General features: G+C 46.2%; 1 protein-coding gene across 4 annotated transcripts in view; it reads right to left on the bottom strand.

Moving 5' to 3' along the window:
• Nucleotides 1-534: 534 nt before the first annotated feature.
• Cflar (CASP8 and FADD like apoptosis regulator) overlaps nucleotides 535-12,350 on the bottom strand; it is a 49,531-nt gene continuing 37,715 nt past the window's right edge. For all 4 annotated transcript variants that reach the window (XM_057758444.1, XM_057758445.1, XM_057758447.1 and 1 more), the window contains exons 9-10: nucleotides 6,850-7,357; nucleotides 535-5,804 (exon numbers count right to left, since the gene is read on the bottom strand). In XM_057758444.1, the coding sequence (XP_057614427.1) occupies nucleotides 5,669-5,804; nucleotides 6,850-7,357 (644 nt within the window). In that variant the 3' untranslated portion in view covers nucleotides 535-5,668. The remainder of the gene's footprint in view (nucleotides 5,805-6,849; nucleotides 7,358-12,350) is intronic.

Genomic DNA, 12,350 nt, shown 5'->3' on the forward strand with positions numbered 1-12,350 from the left:
GACTGTCCTTTCCCAGAATTCAAATATCCAAAATGACTCCCCAGTCCTGTTTCCTAGACTCTGGCCATGTGACAGCCCAACCTTAATTTCCCCCGCCCTCTTCTCTTCCCATCCTCCCCCCACCTCCTCTCCCCCCACCTCTTATCCACTCTTCCTGTTTCTGTTCAGAGAGGGGCAGGCCTCCCTATGGGCATCAACCAAGCAAGGCATATCAAGTTATAGTAGGACTAAGTGCCTCCCCTTGTATTCAGGCTGGGCAAGGCAACCCAATAGAGGTTTTGTTTTGTTTATCCCTTTGATGAAATAGTGAAAATAATGTGACTTTGATATCATATAAAAACATGAAGATATGGCCTTATAAATGAAAGGAAGACAAAACACATATTATGTCATGCATGTGCTATGTTGATAAATATTAAAGACAACAGACCTTTTTTGAAAAAAAATAAGCTTTTTTTAAAATTTTATTTTATTTTTATTAATTTCCGCCTCCTCCCTGCCTCCCATTTCCCTCCCCCTCCCCCCACTCCCCTTCCTCTCCCTCTCCAGTCCAAAGAGCAGTCAGGGTTCCCTGCCCTGTGGGAAGCCCAAGGTCCTCCCCACTCCATCCAGGTCTAGGAAGGTGAGCATCCAAACAGGCTAGGCCCGCACAAAGCCAGTACATGCAGTAGGATCAAAACCCAGTGCCATTATCCTTGGCTTCTCAGCAGCCCTCATTGTCTGCCATGTTCAGAGAGTCCGGTTTTATCCCATGCTTTTTCAGTCCCAGTCCAGCTGGCCTTGGAGAGCTCCCATTAGATCAGCCCCACTGTCTCAGTGGGTGGGTGCACCCCTCTGACAAGGGCAAAAAGCAACTACATTCTTCACCAAAATATCACAAGAACAATTTCTAGGCAACAATTTCTTGGTCCTGCCTCCATGTGACAATGTGACAGAATTCATTGACTACTCAAGGGGGGGCCTTACCATCGCTGAGGAGCAGATAGAGGGTGGGGTATGGGAAAAGTGGGAAGAGCGGGAAGAGGGGAGGGAGGGGGAACTGGGATTGGTATGTGTAAAATAATAATAATAATAACAACAATAATAAAAATTCTCCTCTGAGACATCTTGCTCAAACCCCAGACAGTTCAGGTCATTATCAGCACCATTGTCTTCCACGCTCCTACTGGTATGGTGCATCGAGCAGTACTTAAAGCATCACGCTGCTGCTTTCGTAACCCAAAGTACCAAAGTCCAAATTCCTCCAAACAAAAACATGATCAGGCCTATCACGGCGACATCCCAGTCCCTGGTACCAACTTCTGTCTTAGGGTCTCTATTGCCGTGAAGAAACATCGTGACCACAGCAACTCTTACAAAGGAAAACTTTTCGTTGGGGTGGCTTGCAGTTCAGAGGTTCAGTCCATTATCATCATGGCGGGGAGCAGGGAGGTGTGCAGGCAGACATGGTGCTGGCTTCATCTTGGTTAGGAGGCAACAGGAAGTGGACTGAGCAGCGCTGAGGGAATCTTGAACACAAGAGACCTCAAATCCCACCCCACAATGCCTCGCTTCCTCCATCAAGGGCACAGCCCCTAAGAGTGCCACTCCCCTTGGGGGCTGTTTTCTTTCAGACCACTATAGACAGGTATTGATGAAAATTTAGAAAACAGAAACAAGAGACATCCTCAGCCACAATCCTGCCGTTCCTATTCCACTTCAGGATATGTTTCTTTCTGACCTATGAGAAGTGTTTCTGGTTTTACCCCCAAAACAGTCACTGTGAACATACTAGACAAGCTATTTCATGTTTTATACCCCTAGTTCATGTAATGTTAGCAATGAGCATTTGCTGTATAAACACTGCTCAGGTTATAACCCTCTGTGGAAAGCCCATGTCTCATGGGCCACACTGTGACTCTGTTTACAGCGACCCTGGTGTGGGGTGATTCTAGGCAGCTGCTGACAGTACTGTGCTCTGTCATCTTGGTCCATAAAGTGGGAAGAAATAATAGCGAAGACAATACCTACTGTATTTGTTCCTTCTTAATTGCTGTGATAAAAACACCAAGACCATGGCGACTTATAGAGGAAAAAGCTTATGCTCACGGTTCCAGAAAGTCGGAGTTCTTGACAGTGTAGCAAAGACATTGGAGGGAAAGCAGGAAGATGAGCACTTGTATCTAAGCAGAGAGAGCAAACTGGGAGTGGCTTAAGACTCCGAAACCCGCAAAGCCTGCCTCCCGTGACACACTCCCTCTAGCAAGGTTACACCATCTAAACTGCACAGCCAACTGGGACCAGGTGTTTAAAAGCCTGGAAATTAATATATGTTTTTATGTATACATATACTCTTGATCTCTTTTTAAAAATACATAAAGTTCCTTTCTCCTGGCAGCCTAGTATCACTATACTGGCCTGAATGCTTGGCTAGCTATGGCTCTGAACCATACTTACACTTTTACACTTAGGACCAGAGCCTTAAAAAGCTATTATATAAGAACACTCATGTTTAGGACATTTGATTTAAGCTTATTCATTGACTTCTATATCATTATCTTTTAGTATGTCTAAAATATTTCCGTGGGAACCATACTCAGTGAGAAAAAAAGAAACCTAATGTTGTGTGCAAAAGTGACATAGAAGGGATCAAAAATACCATTATTGTATTTTCCATGACACTTGGCCTTCAAGGTTTTCCACATCTGGACCACATCCACCTCCTAGCTCACCACTCATTGCTACTTACATGTGAGCCAGCTAAAATTTATACCCAAGGTTTCTAACCGTACTGGGCATCTTTCTCATCCATTCCTTCTCTTGGTTTATTTCTTCTTCTCTATCTCAACCTGCCAAACCCCACCAACATTTCAAAGCTTGATTCGGTCCTTCCGAAACAGCCCCTTCACAGCGTGGCCAAGTGACACAATCTGTGTTAAAAGAGCATAGTTCAAAAACGGTTGTAAAGAACCTTACACTTCATCCCTGCAATAAGAAGCCTTATTTCTCCTTCCCTAATCTTCCCGGGTCCTCCCACCTCCCTACGCAAGGCAACTTCATGTTCTCTCTTTCTCTCTCAAGAAAAAAGAAGAAGAAAGAAAAGAAAAGAAAGGGGGAAAAAACAGTAAAAAGATTTTTAAAAAATGGTCACATACACAAAATGGAATCTATTTTGTGTTGTCCAGCTATTCCTGGGCATGGGGACTGCCCTGGAGTGTGGTCGATAGACAGTCCATTGGAGAAATTGATTTTCTGCTCAGGTATCTATTGCACATAGTTTCTTGAATGGGGTGGGGCTTTGTGTCCACTTCCTCTTTGTGGGGAGTCTCTGCAAACACCATGATCAACAGAGTGTCAGTCCACATGAGGCCGGAAGGAAGGCCAGTTCAATAAGGCTTGGTAGTCAGTGTTGGCTCAAACTTCAAGAGTTCAACACCAAGTATTTTGTTTTAGGCCTTTCTAAGCACAGCACAATTTGGAGAAAGGTTTCCTGGTAATAATTAACTCAGTCCCGTGTGTACAACAAAAACGTAAGACATGACTACATCAAAATTCTTGTAAGGTACAAGTAGCGTCTTCCATAAAGACAGGTTCTCTCGGTTAACTGAGGAAGCAGACTCAAGGTAAACAACGCTCCTGGTAAGAATCTGGGGAGGGCAGAGCTCTAGATTGACTGAGATAAACATCTGGATCTGGGGAGGAGAGAGTTCTAGATTGACTGAGATAAACATCTGGGTCTGGGGAGGAGAGAGCTCTAGATTGACTGAGATAAACATCTGGATCTGGGGAGGGCAGAGCTCTAGATTGACTGAGATAAACATCTGGATCTGGGGAGGAGAGAGTTCTAGATTGACTGAGATAAACATCTGGGTCTGGGGAGGAGAGAGCTCTAGATTGACTGAGATAAACATCTGGATCTGGGGAGGAGAGAGCTCTAGATTGACTGAGATAAACATCTGGGTCTGGGGAGGAGAGAGTTCTAGATTGACTGAGATAAACATCTGGGTCTGGGGAGGAGAGAGCTCTAGATTGACTGAGATAAACATCTGGATCTGGGGAGGAGAGAGTTCTAGACTGACTGAGATAAACATCTGGGTCTTTGGGAGGCAGTGTGGCCTGGCCATACAGACAGTACAGGGGTCACCAGGCTATTAGCCTCCACTTTCCCAGTCTTCTGGGAGGAAAAGGGGTTGCATATCCTCTAACTTTGACTGCTGTGGGACCATGGTCTGTACCCCCTGTCAATCGTATTTTAATAAATGCTGATTGGCCAGTAGCCAGGCAGGAAGTACAGGCAAGGTGACCAAGCAAGATATGACTGCCTCACCTAAAAAGGTACCAAGCCACGTGGCAAACACAGACACAAATTATGGGCTACTATAAGTTATAAGAGCTAGTTAATAAGAAGAGTTTGAGATACTGGGCCAATCAGTTTATAATTAATGTAGGCCTCTGTGTATTTCTCTGGGACTGAACAACTGCAGGACCAGGTGGGACAGAAACTTCAGTCAACATTTGACTGACGGAAAGGCAACCCTGCATGTTTAATCACTCCTGGTTTCCCCAGTGCTTCTCTGTGAGCACAGTGACCTACATTTTCCTACACCCTGTCTGAGATTTTGGAAGAAGCTGGGGGTGGGGGAGGTGGTTACCCCCCCACACACACACACACATGCACACAATCTCATCACATGGCTACTACATACTAAGCCCGAGACTGGCCCTTGTTTTCCTCTGGCCTCACCCACCCTATTACTGGTACGACAGGACTTTTGCTACAAATCCAAACTTGTTTCAATAGTATTTAATAAATAAATAGACATAGTCCTCTCCTGTCACAGAAAACTATATGAAATTATAGGTTAGCTGATTTGTTTTACTGTGGTTGAGCTTTTTCAGTCTCTATGTGCTCCAAAACATGATATTGTAAATTTTAAACATACATAATAAAATTTGTGTTTGAAAAAAAGCCCGGCAGTGGTGGCTCATGCCTTATGGGAGGCAAAGGCCAGCGGATCTCTGTGAGTTCGAGGCCATCCTGGTCTACAAGAGCTAGTTCCAGGATAGGGTCCAAAGGTACAGAGAAACCCTGTCTCAAAAAAAAAAAAAAAAAAAAAACCAAATTACATATATGTGAAGCTAGCTCACAAAAATTCAAATCCAATATTCAAATTCAAGAGCAATAATGCCAGAAGTTCGTGAGGCAATGGACACTTCTAATAACTTAATAAGCTAATAATTTAATAACCCTTGATACAGAACCAATTTTCCCAAATAGGTGATGGACCCAGGCAAGTCTCCTCCTTAAGGTACATTCAGGTGTCATAGTTCAAATCTTGAACCACAGACTATAACTCCTAGAATAACGTAGTACATCTTGGTAGATAAACCCAAGAAGCAATGGGATTATATCTTACCATTCTCCACACTGTACTAAAACATCTGGCCCAGGAACTTAAGGAGGAGAGGCTCACTTTGCCATCCCAGTGGGGACGCATGGCGGCTGGAGTGATGTGGTCCATGGCAGCCAGGCTACAGCTGATGCCTGTTCACAAGAGAATCAGAAAGCAGGGCTTGCTCCAAAACCAGAGCTAGTATGACCTTCAAGGCCTGCACCCAAGTGATCAGGAGGTTGCCAGCTCCAAGCCACCCTGGCCTATGCTCCAAGAACCTGGAGGGCTTCTGGTTTTCAAGTAGATAAGACGAGCTTCTTTCGCAGGGTGTGCTGCAGGCTCAGATAATATTTCTCCTTAGAAGAAACTCTGCTGTTCCAGGCATAAACTTTGTCCATGAGCTCGACGTGGAGGTCCACGAGTGGACGCTTCCTGGAGGGGAAGAGAGAGGCGAATTTTCATGCCACGCAAACGCCAAGAGGACGAGATGAGCCAGCAAGTGTGAGCATTCTTGGAAACCCAACCTTTTTTAAGTATTCCGTAAGATGTTTAGCAAACAATCCAAACAAGTTGGCAGAGTCTCCTTCCACGGAGACAGCTGGATTTTACTGAGAACACACCAGCTAGGTGATAAGCCACCTGGATCACATATGCAAAGACAGGAAGACTGTCAAAAGCCAGTGCTGGCTCCCGGCCCCTGAAGCATCTCCTTTAGAAGGCTGCAACATTCCCAGCAGGCCACGGAGGAGACTAGGGAGAGAAACTAGACAGACGACCGGGGGCCTCACAATACAAACCTTTGAGTAGTAGCTCATTGTAATGAGGGGATCAAAAAAAAAGGTCAATTCATCTTATATCTGAAGGATGTTGTGGCTTCATTCAGTTAATTAGAAGCCAGGACAGTAATGGATCCTTTAGGGAAATAACTCCTCCTAATAAACATCAAAAATGTCTATAGTCAGGCTGGAGAGATGGCTCAGTGGTTAAGAGCACTCACTGCCTGCCCTTCCAAAGGTCCTGATCAGTTCCCAGCAACCACATGATGGTTCACAACCATCTGTAATGAGATGTGGTGTCCTCTTCTGGCCTGCAGACATACATGCAGACAGAATACTGAGAATACTGTATACGTAATAAACAAATAATTTTTTAATGTCTATAGTCGTGGAAGCCAAGACCCTCAATGGAAGCATCTATGCAAAGAGACCAAACCTGAACCTTACAGTACACACACTGTGCTTTTTCTATAACACACACCTAGGGTAACACTTAATTCATGTTAGCAGAGTGTAAGAAATACATTCAAACGAGCAAAGAGATGATAACGCTAGCTGAATCTCTATCACATCCCAAAGTAACCCTAGCGGGGAAGGGAAAGTCTCTTTCCTGTGGCAGGCCGTCAGACAGAGCACAGTGGTCATTTCCATTGTGATAGATGGTCGAGGACCGAGGTGGAAGTCAGGACCGCAGTGATTACCTTTCTTGTTCCAGCTGCCGGGAGAGGTTCTGCAGGTACACAGAGGATGAACTGGTGGGCTGCTCTACCTGGGAGACGTCCGCCGTGCACAGGCTCCAGAAGATGTCAGCTTCGCGATGGACCATGCAGGGGCCAGGACGCAGGGTCTTAGAGTCCAAGCTTCTTACTGCCGGTCCATCTACCTCTAGGCTGCTGTCTTCCAACTGGCTACTTAACACCTCGTAGCTCTGAATAAAGAAGAGCTTTGGCTTCCCTCTTAGAGGAGAGCACGCGTCCCCCATGAATATGCTCTTGACGTAATCCAAGGAGAACCCCGTGGAAGCCTGATCCACACCCATCATCCTTTGGGAGCCTCCCCGGCTGACTAGAACGCACGCGAAGCTGTCATAGTCTCTGTGTTGGGGCAAACCGGCAAACCGGTGAAGAATCTTAATTATCTCTTCCGCGCTGGGAAACAAGAAAGGATGGACGTGATAGCCCAGGGACGTGAAGGTCCTGTGAAGATATTCTGGGGAAAACAGAAAACAAACACCTAAGCGAGACGAGCCAAAGAGACTCCTAGCATTATCTATCTCCACCTCTTCTCTGTTTCTGTGTAACGACGCTCTGAGGCCTCCCAATTCTGAAGTAAGGAAACACGTGACGTTCATAGCCCAGGCTTCTCACAAAGGAAAAAACCCGCTACACTGCCTTCTCTGTCCACGGCTACCAGCAGATTCGACGGGACCGGAACCGAACCCACCTAGTGCAACCTAACCTGGGAACCAGGGGCGTGGCTGGTTAAGGAAGCCTGCTTAGCATGCGCGAGGCCTTGCCTTTGAGCCCCAGCAAAGGATTTTTAAAAAGACACAGCCTCCTTCTGGCCCTGTCTTGCCTTCACGTGACTGATTCTGGCAAAACCGGTACCTTAACACAAAGGCGGAGTCCTGGACCACGTAAGGGAAGACTGAAGCCTTTCCCCAGCCTCCAGCGTCAGCTTTCTTCCAGCCAACCAATGAATGGCCTACAAATGGCTCCTCCAATCTCCATCAAGACTTCAGTTGGCCCCAGCTGACTCTGGGTACCTCATCAAAGACCCTAAAACGGAACAGCCTCCCTAAGCAGTTCCTAAAGTCCTAACCCACAGAAACGTGGAGAGATAAGCAAATGAATAGTTTGCTTAAGCCTCTTAATTGTAGAGTGATTCATACACGTTATTAAATAAATAATGCACCAAGTAAGTCTTTTGTCCTTCCCTATTAGTAAGAAGTGATAATCATCTTTATTTAAGACTGCAGTTATATTCTGTATTCTTTTAGCCTCTCTTAAAATGAATTCTATTCTCTAACACTGAAGGGATATAAGGTACAGACATTATTAATCAGCAAACATCTTTTCAAGGAAATGGTGATGTGATTCGCAGGCTGCTGATAACCTATTGGATACCCATTTTCCCCTCGTAAGATCTGGGTGTTAGGAACGATTGAGTCACACTGACCCACCCCAACCCCCTCTCTGGGGTGTGAGCAAGGTATTACAGCCCAGAATCATACCCAGGCTGGGTCCAGAACAGGAAAACAAGAGAAGCTACAACAGAACTGTCACCACCTTGCAGAAACGAAAACATCCTAGACACATATATAGCCCCCTCCCTAAATCAGACTGTTGAAATATCCGACCCCAGGAAATTAGAATTACCCCAGAACCTCAGTCTGGGAGATGGAAAAGGCTGAAGCTCACCCCCATCACGCTGCAGCCAGCGGGCAGCAGCATGGGAAGGGGAAAAGCAGAACCAACCCCACGAGATCTGAGTTTAAGTCCCGGCTCCCCACCTCCTCCTTAGAGTCTCAGCTTCCTCACAGGGGTAAGGGCGGGGCAAGCGTCTAAGATAGATTTGCATGAGAGACTGGAACGGAGGCAACAGTGGTGGACGGGACCAGACCTTGACCAGGACAGTTTAGGTATGCATTCTTCCTACCTTCTATTTAAACCTAAACTTCATGCCAGGACCCTGAAAACGAATTAGAGGTCACTGAACCTAATTGCTCTTCTTTCCGATGTGGCCAGTTTGAATAAACGTCATTTTTCTACATTTCGCTATTAATTGTGTTTTTAATTGTTCTACTGAGGAAAGGTGGCCGAACGTCGCTTGTTAGCGCTCCCAGGGCTAACAACTCCTGGGTCACAGGACCGCAGTTCCATGGCGATCTCATTCCAAAAGGCTCCTTCTCTTGCTATGGCATATCCGCTCCTCTAGGGGGCAGAAGTAAACAGGGAAACGCCGGTTCCAAAACTCCTGCTCACGTGAAAGCCTTGACAAAGAGCTCAGGGGGGCTTCCTTCCAAACTGATGTGCACGGGTAGAACAGAGGCTGCTCTGTACCTTCCGGCGCCTTCATTCTCCTTAGGGTTCCGCGCTAGCGTCCCTCACGCTGCGGCGAAGAACAAACCGCACGAGATCTGAGTTTAAAAGTCCGGGCTCCCTACCTCCTCTTTAGAGTCTTAGCTTCCTCACAGGGCCTAAGGGTAGGACAAGCATCTAAGATCTAAAGCAGGAAATCCTTCCCCAAAACGAGAGGGGAGAGCGAAGGTACCGAACGCCACAGACACCACCAGGATCTGTAAGGGTCTTGGAACAAAACGGAACAGCCCTCCAATATGCTCCTGGCAAGGGAAAGTCACCCAGCTGACATTTTCCACGTGCACCGTATTTCCTCTATTAGATGGCAAGGTGGGTAAGGATGCCAGCCGGAGTGGCACGCACATTCCTTTCCTTCTTGGGCCAGCAAGGACGAGCGCGTAGCCCAGTCTGATTTATAGGCTCTAAGGGGTGGGAACCGTGCAACTTTGAGTAAATTAAGAGCTTCCATTTATTCGTCTGTGAAACAGGCTCAGTACAAACGCCTAAACGAAGAGGTGGAACCCAGTAGGGTTTCTGTAAAGATGTGTATAAGCTGCATTTATTCGGGCGTAACGATTACTTTTAAAGGAGATGAAGGCAGCCACATGTCTTCCCAATCAGGGACCCTGCCACGCATCTCTCTGCAAATGACACTTCTTATGACCTGGATAGAGGTCTCCCTACTCTAAACTAACACAGTCTTGGTGCAGAAAGATTGGTTTTCTGTGTCAACTTGACAGACGCTCGAATCAGCAGAGGAAGGAGCCTCAGTTGAGGAGACCCCTGAGACCCAGGTGTAGAGTATTTTCACAGTTAGTGATCAATGGGTGGGGGTGGGTGGACCATCCCTACATCCTGAGTTCTACCAGAAAGTAGGTTGAGCAAGCCTTGGGGAAGTAAGCCAGTAAGCAGCACCCTCCCCCACTCCCACCCCATGACACCTGCATCAGCTCCTGCCTCCAGATTTCAGCCCCGCTTGAGTTGCTCCCGGACTTGTTCTTGGCCATGGTGTTTTGTTGCAGCGATGGAAACCCTAAGACAGCTGCCGTATGGTTTACAAATAGAGGAAGAAACAGTTGGGCACCAGATTTGGAAAATAAAACTCCAACAAAATGCAGAAGCCCCACTTCTCCTTCTCCCCACCCTGGAAACCCCACTCCCCTCCCAGTCACAGCTTAGTAAGTTACAACTGCTTCTTAGAAAAACACTTCTAGGGCTGGAGAGACGGCTCAGCCATTAAAGGCTAGGCTCCCCAGCAAAAATAAGAGAAAACACTTCTAGAAGTCATGGAAGTTAATGCAAGAGTGCCAGTAACTACCCTCAGGGCTAGGAACTCTAGAGCTAACTCAGTAAAATGCCAGCAATTTATTCATTTAAAATTAATTTGAGAGGCTAGTACTTAAAATCACTGGGTGTTCCTAGAGGAGCCGGGTTCCATTCAGCTCACAACTGTCTGTAAGTTCAGTTTCAGGAGATCCATGGCACCAGGCACACATGTGGTGCACATGTGTATGCATGCAGGCAACACACCCTTATACATAAAATAAAATTTTTTGGAACAATTCATTTGAGATAAATAAGTGGACTTATCTTGATGATGTCTAAATAGATATATGTAATAATTCAGAAGACCCTTCACCGGTCTATTCACAATCAGTTATAGAATGCCCTCCATAAGCCAACACAAGGTGGGCAGGATACCCTGCGAGGAAAAGCGAGTTCTCTAAGGAGGACAAGGCAAAAATGGATTTCTGAGTCTGTGAATTTATGGAGGTCACAGGACAGCCTTGGGTATCATCCTTTCCTCATGTTTGAGAAGCTCTCTTGACTGTTCTGTCCGTGTATCACGCTAGCCAGCCCAGGAGCTTCCAGAAAATCTCTCGTCTCCCCATAGGAGGGTTGGGATTACAGCCACCTGCACTAAATGCTGGCATTTATTTGGGACCTAAGAATTTGAACTCAGGTCTTCAGTCTTTACCCAAGAGCAATCTAATCCTAAAAGGGGTCTCCTCTTTCTTCTTTCCTTCCCTTCCTTTTTTTTTCCCTTTGGCTTGAAGACAATCAATTTTTCCGAGAGTTTAAAAGAAAAGCCCCTAGGGCTAGGAAGTGAGAAAACTCAGCAGCTACCAGGAAGAGGCGAGCTGGGAAGAAAAGGAGAAATGGCCATTTGTGCCAACACGAAGGTCAGACATGTGGCAGACAAGCAGTCATGTGGCATATGCACTCTGCAGCTGGGACAGCTTTGTGGACTCACAGACGTGAGTCTGTTCCACCTTGGCTGGAGGTCAGAGAGTTTGAGCTGATTTTTCTGCTCTTTCAAAGTTGTTAATAACATATGTGGCCACACAACCCAACCTGGGGTGCGGTTACTTAGTGTTTGGGACATTAAGGCATCCCCCAGAGGTGGGTCCTCTCTACCCTGACCATAGGTCAGAGAATTCAAGCCTATTCCTGCTCCTTCATTTTAAAACAGGAGGTTTGACATAGGAAGAGGCTGCCTATAGGATACTTCATCTAGGGTGTATTCGCTGCACATCCTGCCCAAAACTTTGGAATGTTTAACTCAGGAAATAATGGCTTGATAACTCAAGTACTGAAGTAAGTAATTGTCTGGTTGTCCTTTGTGTCATGTTAAAGCAGTCTTTGCCTTCTTCCCCCCCCCTTTTTTATTGGGGTATAAAAGCATATGAAAATTAAACACAGGCGAATTCAGTATTCAGCATCCACTGAGTTGCCCTCCCAGTACTATTCTATGTCTCTGGATTTCCTTCTTAACTCTTTCTCCTACCTAACATTTCTAATGCACATGCCCCTACCCTGGAACGTACAAACCCGCCATGGCCAGACCCCAAAATGTGGCTTACAACAGGGAACAATTTTTACCGCCTCCCCAAACTTCTGTTTTACTAAGCTCCCCTTTTTATCTTACAAGAAGCTATAAGGGACCCAGATCAAGCACACAACTCCATCGCTGTCTTCTAGAAGTGTGATAACATGTGTGTACCTGTGGATGACGGAAATGTCTTACAGTTCATTGGGCTCAAATCAAAACAAAGGGCGGTGTGGTCTCAGGCACTGGAACAGGCATTGTGGGAAAAGGTGTGATTTAAACCAGAGCCTGA

The sequence above is a fragment of the Chionomys nivalis genome, chromosome 26 (genome assembly GCF_950005125.1).
Source record: "Chionomys nivalis chromosome 26, mChiNiv1.1, whole genome shotgun sequence".
In the NCBI taxonomy this organism is placed as follows: Eukaryota; Metazoa; Chordata; class Mammalia; order Rodentia; family Cricetidae; genus Chionomys; species Chionomys nivalis.